At 46.2% G+C, this 19,702-nt stretch overlaps 1 protein-coding gene across 1 annotated transcript in view; it reads left to right on the forward strand.

Annotated features, from left to right (window-relative positions):
* The window catches only part of STRA6 (signaling receptor and transporter of retinol STRA6), a 34,515-nt gene that overhangs the window by 8,694 nt on the left and 6,119 nt on the right, over window positions 1–19,702 (forward strand). Inside the window, exons 3-13 of the mRNA XM_066636019.1 lie at window positions 1,666–1,751; window positions 2,003–2,142; window positions 3,283–3,449; window positions 3,903–4,025; window positions 12,264–12,331; window positions 13,286–13,362; window positions 13,788–13,849; window positions 13,933–14,110; window positions 17,406–17,481; window positions 18,403–18,536; window positions 19,397–19,514. Coding sequence (XP_066492116.1) covers window positions 1,666–1,751; window positions 2,003–2,142; window positions 3,283–3,449; window positions 3,903–4,025; window positions 12,264–12,331; window positions 13,286–13,362; window positions 13,788–13,849; window positions 13,933–14,110; window positions 17,406–17,481; window positions 18,403–18,536; window positions 19,397–19,514 — 1,229 coding nt within the window. The remainder of the gene's footprint in view (window positions 1–1,665; window positions 1,752–2,002; window positions 2,143–3,282; window positions 3,450–3,902; window positions 4,026–12,263; window positions 12,332–13,285; window positions 13,363–13,787; window positions 13,850–13,932; window positions 14,111–17,405; window positions 17,482–18,402; window positions 18,537–19,396; window positions 19,515–19,702) is intronic.

Genomic DNA, 19,702 nt, shown 5'->3' on the forward strand with positions numbered 1-19,702 from the left:
TAATAACGCGGCAATTACTTTGCACACAAAAAATTATCTAGGAAAGTACTCCTGGCTCTCTGTATTTACAACATCAAAACCATCTATATCTCCAAGGGTCAAGTCTGATGAGAAATTTAACACACTGAGATTCAATAGAGTGGTGCAGAGAGAAAAGGGCTGGCTTCTGGTCACCCAACTTCCATCATGGCTGAGGGAGAATTTAAACCTGGGTCTCCCCAAGTTATGGTCCAACACTCTAGCACAGTGGTTCCCACCAGTTCATGTAAAGCTTCCCCCATCCCTTTAAGGGGCAGGGGAAGGGGGAGGCAGCAATGCAATCCCCAGGATCGTGTTACTGAGGGCAGGGGCGATGGGAGTGCTTTTACATACTGTGGGCTTGGGCAAGCAGCAGGAGGTGTGGGGAGCCCTGCACAGCCTTCCACAGGCTCGGAACATTGGGAAACAGTGTGTGCAAACCACTTCCAGTTTCGCATTGCAACCAGGAGGTGATTTGCGTGTGCTGTTTCTCAATTTTTCAAGCCACGGGGAGCCTGGAATGCTGTGCGGGGTTTCCCGCACCTCCTGCTGCTTGCCCTAGCCCAAAAGTAAAAGCACCCCCTTGCCCCCCCTTAGTGACATCATCATGGGAATGCCCTTGCCCCTCCCCTGCAAAGACTTACTTAGGGAGTAAATCTCCCTCAAAGTTCGAGAACCACTGCTCTAGCGCGCCAGTTATCAACTTGGTTCAACACACATTTTCCACTGCTGAAACTATGTGGATCTGCAATAAGTTCCTTTGGATTTTTTTTTTCTAAGAAACACTTTTTGTTTCCAAAATTTTAATTTTTGAAATATGATTTTGTTTGTTTTTGTTTCCTCTTCTGTTCCTGACAGTTGCTGAAACTTTATGTGAAAAGAATCCTACACTTGCAATCCAGGACATTTGGGGGCTGCGTGTTGCTGAAAATTTACACGTTTATTTTTGAACAGCTGCACTGCAAGGAATGGCAGTTTGCCTAGTCAAGATTCTGAGCTGTTTAAAAATGGCTTGCTTCTCCACTTTTACTGATGTCCTGTAATGTATTTGATTTGCTCTCAGGGCACTGTCTGAAAGTGCATCTTACTGCTGAACCAAAGCTGGTCTGAGTTCTGTTAGTGTGAACAGGCCCAGTGAAGCTGGCTAACTCAGGGCACAATCCTAACCAGGTCTAATCAGAAGTAAGTCCTACTGTGTTCAGTGGGACTTACTCCCAGGAAAGTGAGGTTAGGATTGCAGCCTCAATCAATTTCTGAGGGCTCAGCAGGGCTGGCTTATCCATGAAATGGATAGAGGCAGTCATTTCAGGTGATGGGTTGGCAGAGGGGTACCTACCTCTGCCCATCCATTGGTGGAAGATTTCACCAGTCTTCCTCTGCTCCCAGTGTTTGAAGAACTAGCCCACCACTCTACTGTCTTCTACAGTTTCTCTTTAGAATCCAGGGTGCTGGAGGGGTATTGGCAGCAGAGACAACTAGCCAACCACCAAGTAATCAGCATGACATTTGGCATGATGCCTTTAGTAGCAGAAGGTCTTGCGTTCGCCTTGGGGCTCAGGGCCATCAGAACAGTGTTGGTACACTCAAAATGAGATGGAGATACTTTCAATGTACCCATCTGTTAATTATCCATTTTCTTTTTTCCAGCTGGCTATACTGTTGGCCCTGTCTCTGCTGGTAAAACGGAAGAACCTCTATCAAAATTTTTGGGACGGAGCGCCTGGACTCTTGAGGTACCAGTTGAAATAAGAGATTTGGATCCTGCTTAGAGACAGAAAACAGTTGTTAGGTTTCCTGTATGGTGACTTTGTTACTTTATAAGTTTCTAGTCCTTAAGACTTGAAAATGGAGGATCTCCCAAGCTAGAGGCTGGGCTGAGCAGGATTTCCAGGGGCCAGGGACAGAGTGCCCTGTGTAGTTATTTGTCCCTCCCGGAAGACATAATGTACTTTCTAATCCCTTTCTGCATTCCTGTTTGCTACAGTCCTGTGAATTTCTTGGAAGAGGAGGGAAGCAATGAACTGACAGTAGCAGTGTTCGGCATTCTCTTCTCCTCGTTATGTGTGCTGGTTCTGGATAATGACCCCCTGCCTTTCATCTCCAATTCCTCAAAACACAATCGAGGTACCATGGTGGGAGGGCTCCATAAAGGGAGGGATCAAAGTTTAGTGGAAGAGCATCTGCTTTTGCATGTGGAAGATCCTAGGTTCAATCTCCAGGTAGGGCAGAGAATAATTCCTGGTTGAAACCATGGCAAGTCACTACCATACAGATGGGCACTTTTTATCCACGGGTTCAGAACCCATGGATCTGACTCACTGTGAGTTCTATACCCAGGGTGGAGGGCTCACCTGACCTGGATGCAACCAGAAACATGTGGTTGCATCCAAGAAGCTTTCTGAAGCCCAGGGAGGCTGCACGTGGCCTCTCCAGGCTTCCGAATACTCCCCAGAGATATCAGAGAGGCACTTCTGGTTTTTTCCAAAAACCAGAAGTGCTTCTCCCGTCACCTCCAGGGGATGTTCTGGATGTGGGGATGCCCCCGTCATCCAGGGGATGTCATGCTTTTGGTCGCATCTGGAGGTTGGGTAAGCCTTGATCTGTGGATTGCTTATCTGTGGGTTTCAGCTTGGGGGAGGTTCCATTCCCAGAACCCCCATGGAAGCCAGCTGTACTACAATCACACTATATTAAATGTGTACTTTATTTCCATATATTTCAGTTTGGTTGGTTCCCATGGAAGAAAAGTTACTTCCAAGAGGTTAATTTCTTCTTCCATGAGAACCACACTTTCTCATACAGTTCTGGGATCTTGGAGTCCTTGCTTCTCATACTGTAGTTATTTAGATCCCTGGTAATCTTTTGATGGGGGGGGGGGGGATGTGTGCTTTTCTCAAAGTCTCACCGTCCTGCATGACTCCCCCTGTCAGCGGTGAAGAGTGAGTGCATCTCCTGATCTGGGCTGGGGTTCTGAGCATGTACAGAGTGTTTGATCATTCAGTACTAATAGTCCCCACTCATCTAGGAATATGGGCTAATGCTTCAAGCAAGTCCCAGCAATTAAATTCTGACAAGTTTAATAAGCATCAAAGAGCCTTTTTTTTGCATGGAGGGCTTTAGGAACCTGAAGGAATCGCATCACTACTGACTGTGCCCCTGCATGATGTCTGCATGGCCTGGACTGTTGAATTGCCTCTCTCTTTTTTGCAACACTACTTAGATTTGTCACCTCTTATTTTTCTTTGCCCTTCTCTGCCTCTCCAGAGTACTGGAAGATCATGGCTTTGCTATATTACCCTGCCCTCTACTATCCCTTAGTTGCATGTGCCACCATCCGTCACAGAGCTGGATACTTCTTTGGCTGTTTGCTGTCCTGGTGCCATTGTGTGGTCCAGATCTGGCAGAAGGTGGAATGCCCTCAGTCGTCCAAGGTAAAGGCAAATGTTGAAACAAGAAGGGGGGCTTTTTCTGTTTGTCCCAATTCTTTTTTTTTCTTCTTCTTCAAATAGCTGGAGGGAAATAGGGAAGAAGCTGTGGGAGAATGGCTGTCATTATCATGGAAGGGTTTCTGTTGGTGTTGGGTACAGGGATGCCTCTGGTTGCACAGCACTCATGTTCTGCCTAGTCCAGTCTTCTAGATCCTGTGACCACAAACATGGGAACAGGGCAAGTTTTAAATGGAAATTGGGTCGTGGTCCCTGGTCCATGACACCCTAGCCCACCATTCTCTGTCCTCCACACTTCCTCTTAGGAGGAAAAGAAGCAGTGGGTTGATGCTGCAGCATCCTCGTATCAAAGTGAAATTATGAGTAAAATGCAAGTTTTTATAAATTGCCCTAAATGTGTGTCTCTTACCAGATGCCCCCCTTTTTTTTTCTTCTCAGATCTATAGATACTATTCCCTCCTGTCTTATCTCCCCATCATTTTGTGCCTGGTAGTTCTGAGTCTTTGGTACCCTGTGCAGCTTGTCAAGAGCTTCAGATGGAAGAAGATGGTTGACATGGAGGTAACACAATAAAAAAAGGCATCACTATGTCAAAATGAGGACTGATACATCACCAGTCCTTGTAAAAGATGGTACAGAGAAATGCAAGCATTTTGGCAGGTTTTTGTTTTAATGACATGCTGATAGTATAAGTATAAACTTGAGCCAGGGCTTCAATTCCTGTATACCTGCAGTGTGGATTGCCCATACTACTGGTAACTGCAGAAAATCATAGAACCTGATATGGGAAGCTGGGCTCCCGTTAGATGCTGTAAGCTCCAGCTCTGGTCACCACTTTTTTTTTGCCCTACTCCAATTCCGTACATTAGGCTGCTGTTTGTTTGTTTTTTTAAAAAAGGACCCTTGTTGATGTAAGCAAATTAGGCTACAATCCTATACACACTTTCCTGGAAGTAAGCCCCATTGGCTATAATGTGGCTTACTTCTGAGTAGACAAGCATAGGCTTGGGCTTTTAGAGAAGATCATCTACGTATTTGGTAGAGTTGCCTGAATATTTGAGTATTTTGCAAAAATGGAAACAAATACTAATAAAAACAGGAATTTCTGTTGCATTAGATGTTGGTTATCTATTACTAGGTTAATTGGACCAATTGGAAATGAAACATGAAGTACAGATTCCCCCCCCCCCCCCCACACACACACAGGTTTGTGTTAGCTAGATAGGGGCTCAGTTTTGGAATCAAAGGAAGAACCAGCTGTTGGAAAACAGAAAATAAATGCTGGGGGATTGTGTGTGTACATCACATGATGAGATATGAATTGGGCATTCTATTGCAAGTTGTCAAGTGTCGAGTTGTCGTTGGACACCTTGTACTGGAATAGACATGAGCAGACAGCATTGAACGTCATGGCACTTGAGAAGATGTGCGGTGATATAGGAAGTTGTGCCTCTGATGTTTGAACTGTGATGGCATAGTCACGTGTGTCTGATGGACCTAATGCTGAAAGCATCAAGCAATGAGCATACACTTGTGAACCAGCCTTTGGTCCTATTCATGGAAGGGTAGAAATACCCATCTCAAGCTTCTGCAGTCCATGAATGCAGGGCTATCCCGTGCCTGAAGCCAATTGGAAGTTTTTGTTTTTTCTTTGTGTAAATTGCACACACATGAGTGGGTTGCAATCCTCATCCAAACTGAGCAAAATGTTAAAGCCTTCTTACCACCTCCTCTGTACTTCAGAAGCGCTCACTCTCTCTGCATACTTATAAAAAAAAATAAAAGAAAATAGCTGGCAGTGAGAGGTTCTACAGTGGTATCCTCTGATGGGAGGCAGATACAGTCTTAGTAGCTGACTGTGTAACTCTCTAATGAGTGACTGTACTTCAGATCCAACAGTTGCCGTGACGAGCTGGGAAGATGCAAATTGTGGGAGACACTGAAAATATCAGCTATATTTTTTGGAAGTACAAATAGTAGTTATTTCCAGAATAGTAAGGTTTCTTCCCCATTTCTGCCATATTTGAAATGCCAAGATGACGTGCGTTAAATGTCAGGGAAACATTTAATTTTTCTCTATGCATCTCTACTCCTTAAAATGGTAGTAATTAGTATCTGAGTGGGGAGCCTTTCTTTCCCTTGCTGTCTCTTAGTGAATGAGTCTTGTATTTCCTTGATAGGAAACATGTTGAGTTAGAGTGGTCAAGAGACTGAGCTATGAATCAGGAAGGCTCCAGATGAATCTGGCCTCTGCTTACACCTCCCTGGGTGGCTTCAGGCAAGCTACAATCTCTGAGCTTCCATCCCATGTCATCGATATGGAGATTATACTACAGACCTACCTTAATGGGTTGTTGTAAGAATTAAAACCAGGAATTTCTCCGTTCATAGCTCATGAATGCAAAACCTTAGTGCAAAACCATGCATCACGCTAAGCATGCCACTGGATTTTGTATATTTGGTTTTTGTTTCCTAAATAACAGTTGCATGTGGTAAGGGGGCAATCTGGTTGGGAACTGCAGGGGGCTAAGCATTTAACAGCCTCTTTCCCCGTCCCTACATAGTCAAGGTCCTGATTGCTTCCTAAGATTGCGATTTAAAAATCAAACGTGCAAGGGCCGTTGACATGCTTTTTTTTGTTGGCAACCTTCAGTCTCAAAAGGCTATGGTATCGCGCTCTGAATGGTGGTTCTGGAACAGCGTCTAGTGTGGCTGAAAAGGCCAATTCGGGAGTGACAATCCCTTCCACACTGGGAGCAATTGCAGTCTGTCCCTGGTCTGTCTCCCTAGCTATGGGCCTTCCTTCTTTGCATCAGACTGTTGGCCAAGTGTCTCTTCAAACTGGGAAAGGCCATGCTGCACGGCCTGCCTCCAAGCGGGCTGTGGGAAACCCTGGCCTCTGACATGCTTAATGTTTAGTTTTGCTGCTTAGTCATTATACTGTGACAGCTTTTGCTGTCGTAAGGATACTAATCCTTCTGGTAATCCATGTAAGGTTTGGGGTATTTGAGAAGTTAGACCTATTGGACTTGAAGCGCAATCCTGTGCACTTTCACTCAGACGTAATGGGTGCATGTACCTAGGATTGCAGGCTACGCTGAGAAGACCCGAGTTCAAAACTCCCTGCCTGACTACAAAGCTTACTGAAAGCCCTTCAGCCAATCACTCCCTTTAACCTGTCTTGCAGGGTTATTGTGTTGGGCCAGTTCATCCGTGAGGCTGGCTGAGGCAGTAGATTAGGTGTGGGAAGCACCCTCTGGCATTCATTGCACCTCCCTGGATTTGAAAAGGAAGAGCAGAAGATGGAGGGGAGGAGAGTGGTGGGCTGCAGGGGTCTCCAAACGTTTTGGCCAGAGGGCTGTGTGAAATATCTGGTGCAGTGCTGAGGGCTGGGGAAAAATTTAAATATAAAATTTAAATAGAGATGGAACTTAGATGAATGAATAAATGAATGAGTGGGCTCATTCACTCAGCCTCTGTGGCCCTCAGAACACCCTCCAGATGCAATCAGAGCACAGCTCTGGTCATGTTCAATTGAGTGGACCAGAGGCTTTCAGGGGACAGGAGGCTGGCCACGGGCTGGATAGAAGCTAGCTGTGGGTCGCATCTGGCCCCCGGGCCGGGGTTTGGAGACCCCTGGGCTAGAGCATCTCCAGCTTCCTGCTCTGTTCTCTTTTTCAAACTCAGGGCACAATGGAAGAGGAGTGATGGAAGCTGGCACAGTGCTAGGTGTAAGTGGGTATGCTGCCTCAGGTTCTGGGAGGTCTTGATCTGCCCTGTTCAAGATCTGCCCTGTTGTGTGAAGTGCCACCTTGCACATTGCCCTGAGTTGTAGAGGCATAATGGGCTAAAAATCCAATAGACAGTCGACTGGTGGTATTCTCTATATTGCAGACTTGAGTTGGTGGATAGTGACAGAGAGAGACTCCGAAGCTGCATGCCAAAAGTCACATCTCTGCCGAATTCAACCCATGGCAACATGTGCACAAAATATGCAGTGCACAGCAGTGGCATGAGTTTTGCCTGGAAGTCATCGCAGGTTAGGCTTTTCCCCTTTGGCTTACCCTGAAACAGTCCTCCGATGCCTCTTTGCTCACTGCTCTTTGGAGTCTCCAGATACTCTCTGAGTCTTCCGCTCCCCCGCTCCCCAATCCAAATCAAGGTGCCCTCAGTGTGGAGGGGTGTGGGAAAAGTAGTTGGATTTCATTTAAAATAAAAAATAATCTGCTTTTTGGAGGCGAAAGAGACTTTGCTTTGCATCCTATAAACTTCTTAGCGCAAGGAGATTTGGGCCTCAATGATTGCCATTCAGAGCAGAACGAATGTTTCTCTGTAGGGTTTACGGCCGGTTTGTATGTGCTGGCAACAAAATCCATAATCTCCATGGCTGGCATTGTGCTCTTTCTTTGTAGAAAGAAATCTCTTTTGACGAAGAGTAGCAACACGGTCTACTGACCTTTTCAAATGCAGAAATGTGCAAGTGGTATTTTAGGGTTTAGCCAAATCCTCCTGCTTATACAATTCTGGAATAAGGAGTGGGTCTCACTTGCTTCTCATCATGAACGAAATGTTCTTGTGACTCCACTTCAGATGTTCGCCCAGATCTCCCTGGTGGATCCTGCAGGCCCTCCTAATGACAAGCCCAGTATAGTGCTCTCTTTCTCACACCAGATGTAGCCGGGTGTGTGTCGCCATGTAATTAGCACCTATGCAACTGTTATCGTGACTGGCAGGGCAGATGGGAATTATACACGGCATTTTTAAAATATGCAGCATGAATCGGATGCCGAGAATGTGAGAGAAACTGTTTGGAAGCTGTAGAGTCACTTAATTGGATCTGTTCTTCCCCGATTTAAGCAATAGCTTATTGGCATTGCCGTCTGGCATTGCAAAAATAGTTAACAGTGTCATCTAGCATAAGGGCAAATGGCAATGAGTTTTGTGTCTTGTTCCAGGGTGTATCTGACCTTGAGGCTGACTGAAGTAGTTGCCTCAGATGGTGGGCTAACAGAGGGTGCCCACCTCTGCTGTTTCTTCCTTTAAAAAGGAAGAGGGGAATGGAGCAGAAGAGGAAGTGTAGAGGAGAGAAGAGGGGAGTAGCAGGCTAGAGTGTCTCTCCTCACTTCCTCTTCCACTCCAATGCCCTCTTCTTTTTCAGATAAAGGAAGAACCATAATCAGTAGCTGGTATGCTGATAGGTAAGGGGGGGATCACATTTGGTGTGCAATTGTGACCCCAAGAAATCCTGGGGAAGCCCTGCTTGTTATACATCTCTAGGGATGCTGGAACAGTCAGCAATTGGCCTCTTTGCACTTCCTACCTTGCTTGAGGTTAAACTAGGTGCAATGCAGGAGATCCCTGATCTGTCTCTCAATATCCTTTTCTTTACCTAAAAGCAAATGTGCCTAGTATTCGTTGATTGGGTGGGGGAAGGACAGGTTCAATTCTGGAACCATAGCTGGTCCGCATTGCAGCTAATGCTAGCTTCAGGGAGAATTTCAAGTGAGAGAAATGGCTTTGGGGAGTTGATATATGTGGAGTAAATGCTCTCCTCCAGAAGCACCACCTCGATTCAAATGGCTCCCTGCCATTGCAGTTGCTTTTAGGCAAAGAAAAAGACATCTGGATATATGATTGGAGCAGATTCTTCACATCATTTCTCTGCCCTCAGAGCTAGTTCACACATGTAAGTCCTGACCTGCTGATACATTAGTAAACAATTCACATGGATGTGTGAATGAGCTATTGAAGAATTGTTGCAGAGGAACTTGTATCCCCAAATATGCATTGCACTGAAGTATATTTTGTTTCAGTAGTGACAGTTGCATTCAGCGTAATGTCTTCAAGTGCTTGACATTCTCACACACACTGTTTGTGTGTGTTTGTGTGTGTTTGTGTGTGTTTGTGTGTGTTTGTGTGTGTTTGTGTGTGTTTGTGTGTGTTTGTTTGTGTGTGTGTGTGTGAGAATTGATTAACCCATAGTGTTTGCTTAGAGGGTTATGATCCATGTTCATTGCAACCTCTGGCACACACTGTTGATGCTATATCAGTGATAAGAAGTAGCAATGGCAGCCAGAGTAGGGTTGAAGCACATAAAGGGTTAGTTGAAACTGTCAGCTGTTCTGCAGATACGTTTTGATTTTGAACAGTGAACTGATTTTGCTTCTCCTGCCACAAGTACAAAATGCTCATTAGTTTGGCCACATGCAAACCAGCAAGTTTGGCATTTGTCCTAGTCGGGCATATTGAGAACCAGATTAATGATGCCGTTTACTTTTTCCCATAATGGCGCTGCTCAGAGCCTGAGATAGTCTCTCATTTTTATTCCTTCCTGATGTGAGGAAATGACATGAACTGGTTTTGCTTTTGCCTCTGTCTTAACTGTCCACAAATGTGGGTTGGTAACGGCTTGAGAGAGAGGGGAAGGGAGGACTCCCCAGCTCCTTGGTGCACCAATGGGGATTCTTGGGAAGGGGGGGAGCCTATACTATGAAGCAAGCAATAGGACGAAATCAAAATTTCTGGAAACACAGTGAATGCTGTCGCCACCACCCCACGCACTTGGTAGCATGCCAGTCAGCCTTCTTCCTTTCTAGCCCACTACTCTCCTCTCCTCCACTCTCTCTCTCTCTCTCTCTCTCTTGCTCTTCGTTCTTTGTTTTTTAATCCTGGGAGTGAGAAGAGAACAAGTGGAGGAGGTGGTCAAGCAAAGACAGGTACTCCCTATCAATCCATCAGCTGAGCCAAGGCCAGCCCATCCATGAGGCCAACTAAAATAATTCCTCAGGTAGCAATTGATTGGGGGTGCCCATCTCCTCATCCTTCTTGCCTGCACTGCTCTTACTTCTCCTTCCTGGATTGGTAAAGGAGGAGGAGGGCAGAGAAGAAGAAGAAATGTGACCCCCCCTCCCTTGAATCCCCCCATGCCGTGAGGGAACACAGATCGTATCTTCTAGGGCTATCCTAGCCACAAGGCTACCAAAGACAGTCGCATCAGGCAATGGACTGGTAGGGGAACACACATCACCTGCCTCAGCTGTGCTTGAATTTGAAAAGGGAACGGTGAAGGAAAAGACAGTGACCTAGAGCCCTTGAAACATGCACAGGCCTAAACTGTGTGGTTGCGTCTTGGATTGCTAGAGGGCACTCCATCATGCTGTTCAGGTGTGTTGGATTTTTTGGAATACATACTTGACCTCCAAATATTATGCCTGCATATGAGTAGGGCAGAAAGATGCAATCTTGCTGCAGCACTGACTGCTGGGAAAAGATGGGGAAAGTATTTGATCAGGGCTTGATGGTTGGTGGTAGAGCTCATGCTTTCATACAGAGTTCTAAATTGGATCCCTGGCACCTCTAGTTAAAAGATCTGGTGTAACCGTGGGCACTTAAGTTCCTAACTTGCAAGTATGGAAACCAGGTTGCCAGCAGATGCAATATTTTGAAGCTCATTAACAGCTATGCATTGACCACTATAGACATAGTCAGAGTTCTAAAACCTGGGGAGACCAAACAGAGTTCCAGAGTCAGATGACTAGGAAATCATGATGGCATGCCTGCAGCTGTGAAAGATGGTCTTGGTGTTGCATATTTAAAAAATAAATAAATACCAAGAATATTCCACAGTCTTTCTTTATTAAATAGGGTTTCGAAGCATGTTTTTCTTCTGATCCATCAAATTGGTCTTTCAAAGGCTTTGCGTTTCTCCTTGCTGTTAATGGGACTTGCTATATATCTTGCATTACCATTAGTAGGGCTTGCTATATGTCTTGCATGTGGCTGTGGCACTAGCTGGACTTCTGAACAGATGGAACCCAATTTTGTTTTAACTGTTTGGCTACTGATCAAATGTGGCACAATTTAAGATCAAAGCTTGCTGTCCCATCTCCGTTGCCCCGCATCTATCTGCTCAGACAGCCAGTGGATCTTCCAGCATAACTGGTGGTTAGCTCTAAGTGTCTCTCCTTTGAGTTATGTTCCCTACAAGTCATATTTTCTACCCGTTCTGTTCCTCCAGGGAACCGAAAACCTCCAGCGGAGTCTACCCTTTCATTCCTTTACACTTATCCGTTCCCTCGTTTACCAAGTGCTGGCTGCTATTAATTATGTCTCCAATCACATTTATCCTGATAGTTCAAGAGATGTCCAGCAGTCTCTTAAAACGCTCCTGTTACTTTTTGGGTGCTTTGCAGTTTGACGTTGCTAAAATCTAAGCAGCATTTATTTGCCTTGACGGCAACAAACTATTTAACTTGGGGAAGGGGTGAGTTTTATTACTCGAGCTGTCCAATTCATTTGATTCTTAATCAGATTAATTGAAGCGAACGAATGTGTATTTATCGCAAAACTCTAAAGCACAACTGCCTTGCTGAAGATCATGAAGCAAGCTGATTTTTTCCCCTTGAGAATTTGCATTTATTGACAAATGAAAAAGCCATCTTAATCTTGATTTTTTTTTTTACAGCGGAAGCCCTTTTAATTGATCAGAATTTAGTTTAAAAATCTTTGATCAATTAAGAAAGTGAACTCTCTCATTAAGCAAAGCATTTTGAACTCAAGAAAGGGTGCTTTCGGTATACATGTTTGATGAACAATTTTTTTTTTGTTACTTGATTGAAAGTTTTTAATTGTAGGTGCCATCTCAGCAGCGATATTCCCCTTTCCTGGCAGTTTTAGCCTATCATTTTCTTCTCCTCCAAGCTTCCTGTGCAAGCTTACTGTTGGGAATTGAGAGTCTGATCTGGAGAATGTGGAACTCTGTAGCTGAGTAAGGAGATTTTTGTGTTGCTCTCTTGTAAGGTTCCTGGCAGCAGCTATTATGAAAAATACCTGAAGAACATCCTTGCTAAAAGAGCACCAAAGAGAAGGTAAGTCTAGCACCCCAAACTTGGGGTTGGCTCACCCATGTGACCAACTGAGGTGGTTGCCTCCGAGAACAAGTTGGCAGGTTGCCTTCCAGTCATCTCCACTGTTCCTGTTCCTTTCCTTTTCAAATCCAGGAAGCAGGTGGAGCAGTGGCTAGTGTGTCGCCAGGTAAGAGGGGCATCCCTTGGCATCCCATCTCTGGCATCAAGGTCTTAGCTGGCCCTGTTCAAGACATGAGCAGAGCTTTGAGTGTGGCAGCTGAGCCAGGACTGGATTAGTAAGAGATGGCCTTTGGTGGAGCTCTGATGGGAGCTAAACCATGAGAAACTGTGATTGGCAGCAGTTAATCTACTTTTGTGTACCTGCAGGGGCAGCATTCAGCCAGGTTGGGCACTGACTGAAGGGACCACATCTTTCCAAGGTTCCATCTATCTGGCCCAACTCCTGAACCCCCCAGTGCTGATGACATTTATGGCGTGGGTTGACCAAGAAACTCGCGCAGCTGCTCTGCGTGATGTTTGATCAGCAAAAGGGCCTCTAATAGAGGCCCCACAATAACAGAGGACCTCCAGGTCCTATCGGTTGGTGAAGAGGGTAGGAAGCACTGTTAATGCCCAACTCTGCAATCAGTGAGCTTGGTGGGGGAGGGGGTACAGGCAGGGACATAATGCACCATGGCAGGTGCATTGTGAGGCTTGATGCAGGACTTGTACTATACCACAATCAATAAGTGGGGTAGGAGTGAAAGGAGGAAGGGGCTTGGAGGTTCACAGAGGTGGAGTAGGTCAACTGAACTGAGGCTGCTTTGGAAATAAGCTGAGCAATCCCCAGATGTTGATGTTGGAGGGAAATAGCTTGTTTTATTCTGAACCAAGGAGAGAGGAATTAATATGAGCTCTCCCATCATCACCGCACACATCTCTTCCCTGCCAGATCCAACCTCTTTTCTTTTCCAGCACCAACAAGCCTAACCCAAGAATGCTTTCCAGGCTCCAGTCATACCTGCGTTCCTACATCTACACGCCAGAAGAAGGTACTGTAGGAAAGGATCTTTCAATGAATTCTGAAAGGGTGGGAAGCATTGATTTCCTCCTGCCTGTGTTTTTTTAACTCTTCCTGTGCCATTTCTTCTATGGCACTATCCATATGCAAATCCCAGGCTTTTGTGTGTACTGTTGTTCAGGAAGCTGCCCACAGGACATACATTTGGGTATGCTGGTGTAATGGGTGACAATGGTGCAGGTCTCTTTTGAGGAATCTTCTCTTGGGACACACCTTTTGGTTTACGTGCTGCGGTTGCTTGACTTAGCAAAGTGTCTTGGTCCAGTGTTGGTCATTTTTGCACAGAGAACAGGTGTGCATGGAATGTGAATGGGGAGATTGCAGCTGGGAAATGCTTTGGGTGGTCATGTGCTTAAGCCCATCACATGCACACTGTGATTTTTTTTCGGATTGCAGGCTTCCAAGTCCCCTTGAAGCTGGTTCTCTCTCTAGCCATGGCTGTCATTGCTGTCTACCAGGTAACCTATATCTGAGCTGGAACTTGAGTAATCTGTTCTTCCGAGCTGGCAACCAGCCTCACTGGTACTGATCTGGTTCATAGGTGGCCCTGTTGCTTCTGGTGGCCTTCGTTCCCAACATCCAGATTGTGAGGTTAGGAATGACAAAGGAAGTGACTGCCCTGTTTGTCCAGTTTGGCCTTGTTCCCTCGGACAATCCTACAGGTCTCCCCGGAGACAAGGAATTGGAAACAATTAAGCACTATATCTGGTCTCTAGAAGGTAAGTCTTTCTAGTTTGATCCAGGCATATCTATTTTGAGACTAATTTGATGTGGACACCACACTTGGATGAGATTTGAGAGTCAGGGTGGTTCAGCAGTGGGAAAGATTGCCAAGGAAGGTGATGGATTCTCCTGCACTGTAGATCTTCAGGCTCAATGGGCACCTGCTGGAGATGCTCTAAGAGGATTTCCTGCAGGGGGTTGGACTAGACAACCTTGTAGATCCCTTCCAGCTCAGTGATTTATATAAGCAGGCAATAACAAGTGCCTGTTTGGGGCACATTCCATCTATGCAGATAACAGAGGCTGTCACCTCAGGCAGCCAATTAGCAGAGGGGAGGGTCTTCCCTTGCCTATTTCTGCTGCTCTTCCTCCTCCCACCTTTTGAATTTGAAAAGGAAGGGGGGAACAGAGTGGTTTTAAAGAAGTATGGAGAAGAGGAGAGCACAGTGGGCAAAACTTAAAATTACTTGCCTGAATACTTTTTCTCTGGCAGAGGTTGGTTGGTTCAAGACAAGATGGACGAGACAGTCCAACTTGACAGAATTTTTATCCAGGTCACAAAAATGATTTAGTTCTAAGTTTCTAGCCCTCTTGTTCCCAGTGGCTTTGCTGAAGCCCCAAGAAGAGGATAGATTCTCAACTTGATGTTCCTAGGGGCAGCCGTGCAGCAATCAGTGGTGTGCTGTGGCATGAGAGTGCCGCTTGGAATTATGGGATATTTTGTGTGGTGTTAGTGGCTTAGTAAGACTCTAATTCTGTTTGCTAGACTGGGCCATTTTCCAACCATTAAAATTATGGTAGAGGCCAGGAAGCTTAGGGAAGACGAATGATTTGCAGCCAGCAATTCCATCCTGCTGATGCTAGCATTCACAAAGACTTTTGATATGTGGTGGAACTGAACAGATGGCAGGCACTGAGCAAGCAGAACTACAGAGCTGTGGCATGGAGAAGGGGAAAAGGAAATTCAAAGACAATAGACAGTTTGTTGGTCCTATCACCTTCAGCTAAAATAGTCTCTTCCTTGTGATTTAATGGCCCTGTCCTTTTTCCACATGTAGTGTAGCAGAAATGCACCTTTCAAGAGACTGGATGATCAGATTCTTCCCCTACAAGTCTTTATCTAACTCCGCGTCACTGTTTCCTTTGTACTGACTGTCACGGCAGTCTTGCCTACGATGCCTCATTTCTGCAGTGACAGTTTGGACAGCTTTTTCAAAAATCCTTGTGTAGGGAGGAACGGACTACTAAAGTAACAAGTCGGGACTGAACAAGGAAGAGTTAATGTTCCCGGGGTTGCTCCTTCAGATCTGAAATGCCTGCCCTTGGTTGCACTCCGTGATGTGACACCTGCTATCAGACAATTGTTGGTGCCTGTGTTGGTGTGTTAAGAAAAAATCCACAATCAATGGAGGGAAACTGATATTTTGTCACTTGGTGGTTGGTCCCAAATAGCAAGCTTTCAAGTTCTATATACTGTATCTTTTTATCAGGCAAATGGTGTCCAGGAGGAATGTTGCCTCCCCCATCTTTGAGCCCACCAAGCCCCCTGGGAATGTCTGCCACCTCCCTGTGTGCAGCCATTGCTGTGTGCAGCCATTGAGCCCCATGCTGAGATCTCCTAGACCAGCAGTTTTTCAACATTTTTTTTTGTCTCATGGCACATGTACCTCTATGGTTTTTAGCTCTTGTGATGTCACTTCCGGGTTCTAGGAGACTCTTCCAGGTTCTGCAGCTCTTTTTCTTGGGCAACTGTCTGTAGTAACAAACTTTCTGTCCCTCTTGCTCTGCCTGCACTGCAATTCATTACTACAGACAGTTTCCCTAGAAAAAGAGCCTCAGAACTCGGAAGACTTTCTCGGAGATCTTCAACCAATGTGCTCCAAACTCCTATGGCACACCTCCAGGCCTTTCACAGCACATTAATGTGTCATGGCACACCGGCTGAAAACTGCTGTCCTAGAGCCGAGCAATGCTATCAGTCCAGTCCACTGATCCCATAGTGGGCACCATAGCCAGCAAGTGGGCCACAGTCAGATCCTGAAACTACTTGTGCCTCTCCCAAGGCAGGTTTCCTGGTTGCTGAAGCAACAGGGACATTAAGGAGCTGGGTTCTGGGCTAGAAACAGGGCAGAGCTGCACATGTACATAAGGCAGGCCCTGGCGCCTGGATTCAGTCAGTGCCAGTGATGGGGCTATAGCAGGAGGATGCAAGACTGAGGATTATGTTTGCCACAGCCTCTGGAGAAGGCAGTAACCAGAAGAGTGTCCTGTAGTGAGGAGGAAGCAGTGATGCTGTAACCCCCTTCTCTCGCCACCAAGGCAACATGGGGAAGCTCTCTAGGCTGGGCAACATCCTTCCCTAGTGAATGGATCGGCATGACCCAGAGGGCCTGAGAGCAGGAACCATGTGTACAACACGGGACTGAGTGTAACAAAAAGGACAGGGTGGGACAGGAAGGCATGTTGTAGGAGTCTGAAGCATGTAAAATATAAAGATATGGGCTTGGGGGGCACATGCCTGATCTTGTCTGATCTCAGAAGCTAAGCAGGGTCAGGCCTGGTTAGTACTTGGATGGGAGACCACCTGGGAATACCAGGTGCTGTAGGCTTATACCATAGTCTTTCAAGACTGAGGGTTGCCAACCATGTAGAACTTGAATTGTCCTCTGCAAGGTATGAGATGACTTCAGAACACAGGGACAGCTGAACATGTATGTGCCCATGGTGTGGAAGTTAACTTAGTCCGGTCTCCAGTGCTAGTTTGAAACACGCTGGTTCTTTCCAAGGCAGAGCCTGGGAGAAAAACCCAGAGCAACATGAATTGATATTATATAAGGCAGAGTTGTTGCACTAGGTGGAAAATCAACTGAAGCCAAGCTGGATGTTTATGCAGTATAGAAGGGCACTTCACCTCCTTGTGGATGATTTTTTTTCTTATGGGCCAACAGAGCTACCAATGACTTTATGATTTTAAGAATGCTGCACTTGGACACCCAAGAGAGGAACTTATGAATGATTATCCTTTACTACCAGATGATGGGACTCTACTTTTGAGTGGCGAAAAGCTCCCTTGTACTCTTCCCTTTTGAATCTAGGGAGTGAGAAGCTGAGTGGAAGAGAAGGGCTTCCCCCCCCCCAGCCCCATCTATACCAGTCTGCCACCTGGGCTGACTGTCCAGGCAAGATTCTGGTGTGTTGTCTTCTGAATTTTCAGCCCCTTGAGGAACATGATGCCTTAGTTTGAATCACTGCTTAGTTTGAATCACTAACTATGCCTGCTCCCATTTTTAGTGTGCTTCATCTCCTCCCTGGTCATCTCCTGTCTGTTGACTCTCTGCATGCTGATGAAATCCTTGGTGACTCACAGGTGAGAACTTTGCTTCTGGCTTACGTTGTTCCCGCACACCAGCAAAGTGGCTCTTTGGTAATGTTGAGAAGGGTTCATGGATGAGAATAATGCTGTAACTCCACAGATGGGTCCAAGACCTCCCAGCTCTTGAGGCTATATGCCAAATGTAATTGACATCACCCTTGTTGATATTGGAGTGATCCTTGCTTTTCTTCCATCTACTACCTGGATTCAGAAAGGGAGAAAGGAACAAGGTGAAAAAAGGAACCATGGAGCAGAGAAGAGTGGTTGCATTGGACACTGACAATTTCCCTCTTCTGTCTCAAATTCAGGAGCAACCAAGACAGTGAACATTTGCTCCCTGAGGCAATGGCCTCAGTTGACCTCATGAACGGGCTGCCTCTGCCTGACTAATTCCTTACACCATCCTCATCCTTGCACCATCCTCGCCCACTTATAAGCAGTGTCCTTATGGGGGAAGCATGCCTTTGACCTATTCATGTGGTTTCCTTCAGTACTATGTTACTGAGCATTATGGGAGTGTCTGGTCCAAGAGCGCATTCCTAACCAACTTTCCAGTGCAGATGCAACCATGTCAATGGGGCATCCACTGCATTCTGTGGTGAAGACAGTCATGGAGGTCTTTTCAAGGTAAGGGAACCTTTGTTCCCTTACCAAGGGGCTGTGTTGTGGCTGCATCAGTGCTGGAAAGTTGGTTAGGGCTGGGCACTAAATCTCTAAGTTTAGATCACATGCATAATATTTTGAGAGTTGCAAAAAAACCCATTTCCATTACTTAATCTCAACAGTATTTTTAGGAAGGAGGCCCTCACCTTGCATACCTGTAATGCAATTTGTTTTTCAAGAACTGCAAACATGTGGCTTGATTGTGTATGTGTGTTAATTTTTCTCCTAGTCTCTCTCCTCCTCTGCTTTCAGGTTTAACCTCAAGCGTCTGTATCAAGGTGCTGTCAAAGATGTGCTTCACCGTTCCTGCAAACTACGGCCTTCCCAACAGGCTCTTGTGTGCTGGATGTACTTCGCAGGCTTCCAAACAGCATTTGCCTGCTTGGGTAATGAGACACTAAATAGTAATTTGGAACAGGGGCAGTGGCATTCTTAGGGTGGCGCAGGGGGTGTGGGCCACACTGGGTGATGTGTGCAAGGGTGTGACACCACTACTGGCCAAATTTTTCACAATCTTGGTATTCTCAAATAATATTACCATGCTGTATATCATTCAATGCATAATTTCATGCAGAATGCGATGAAACAAACCACGTTGAAATATCTCTATTCTGTCCAAAGTTAGGGCCAAAAAAGTTGGAGGGCTGGGGCAATGGTGCATCACCGCACCCACCGCCTGGGGCATTACCCCGTTCTTTGCATGGGAGGAGGTCCATCATGAGGTGGCCTCCCGCACTGGGTGACACCAACCCAGGTGACACCACTGGGCGGGGGGGGGGGGACGGGACAGGACAAAGGCTTGGTGCAGGGCCAACCGCATCCATGAAGCTGACTGAGGCAAGTTGGCAGGGGATGCCCAAATCTGTCCACCCACTAAACGTGGATGGGGGGGGTGTTTAAATGGACAAAACCTGCTGTGGGCATTGGAAAGGTTTTAACAGAGCCAAAAATCTGCCTGAATTGTGGCAGAAGGGTGAAGATCTGCATTGATTGGAGGTGAAGCCAGGTAAGAGCATCAAGGAGGACTGGAGATGAGGGTACGCAGAACCCACCTGGTAGCAGAAACTCCTGATCCTGCTTACTTAGGCTCATGTGACCCATTTCCCAATTCCAGAGAATCTCCCTGATATCAAATATTTTTTGTTACCCCTTATTCTCTCCCCACCCTGCTGCTTCCATTGTTTGCAACAACCTTGACTGCCTGCTCTTTTTTCTTCTCTCCTCTCTTCCCCCTCCCCTTCCCCAGGTCTGCTCATCCAGCATATTGTCATCTTTATCTGCATTGTGGCTTTCACCTTCCTGGTAGCCATTCCTCTACAATCTGGCACCAACATGCACCTCTTTAAAATTGTGGAGAACATGTGGTAAGAGATACCGTGGGGGGCCCAGTCACAGTGGGCACTGGGGAGAGGGACCAGACCCCTGCACGAGCCTGTATTTGCAAGCTGGACGTCAGTGGATGGGGAAGAGAATGAGAGGCTCAAGTCACGCATGGCAGGGGGCAGACTGTCTCATCTCTGTTTCCTCTCTTGGCTAAATTCCTGTCCCCTTT

Source organism: Tiliqua scincoides, chromosome 8 (genome assembly GCF_035046505.1).
Source record: "Tiliqua scincoides isolate rTilSci1 chromosome 8, rTilSci1.hap2, whole genome shotgun sequence".
In the NCBI taxonomy this organism is placed as follows: domain Eukaryota; kingdom Metazoa; phylum Chordata; class Lepidosauria; order Squamata; family Scincidae; genus Tiliqua; species Tiliqua scincoides.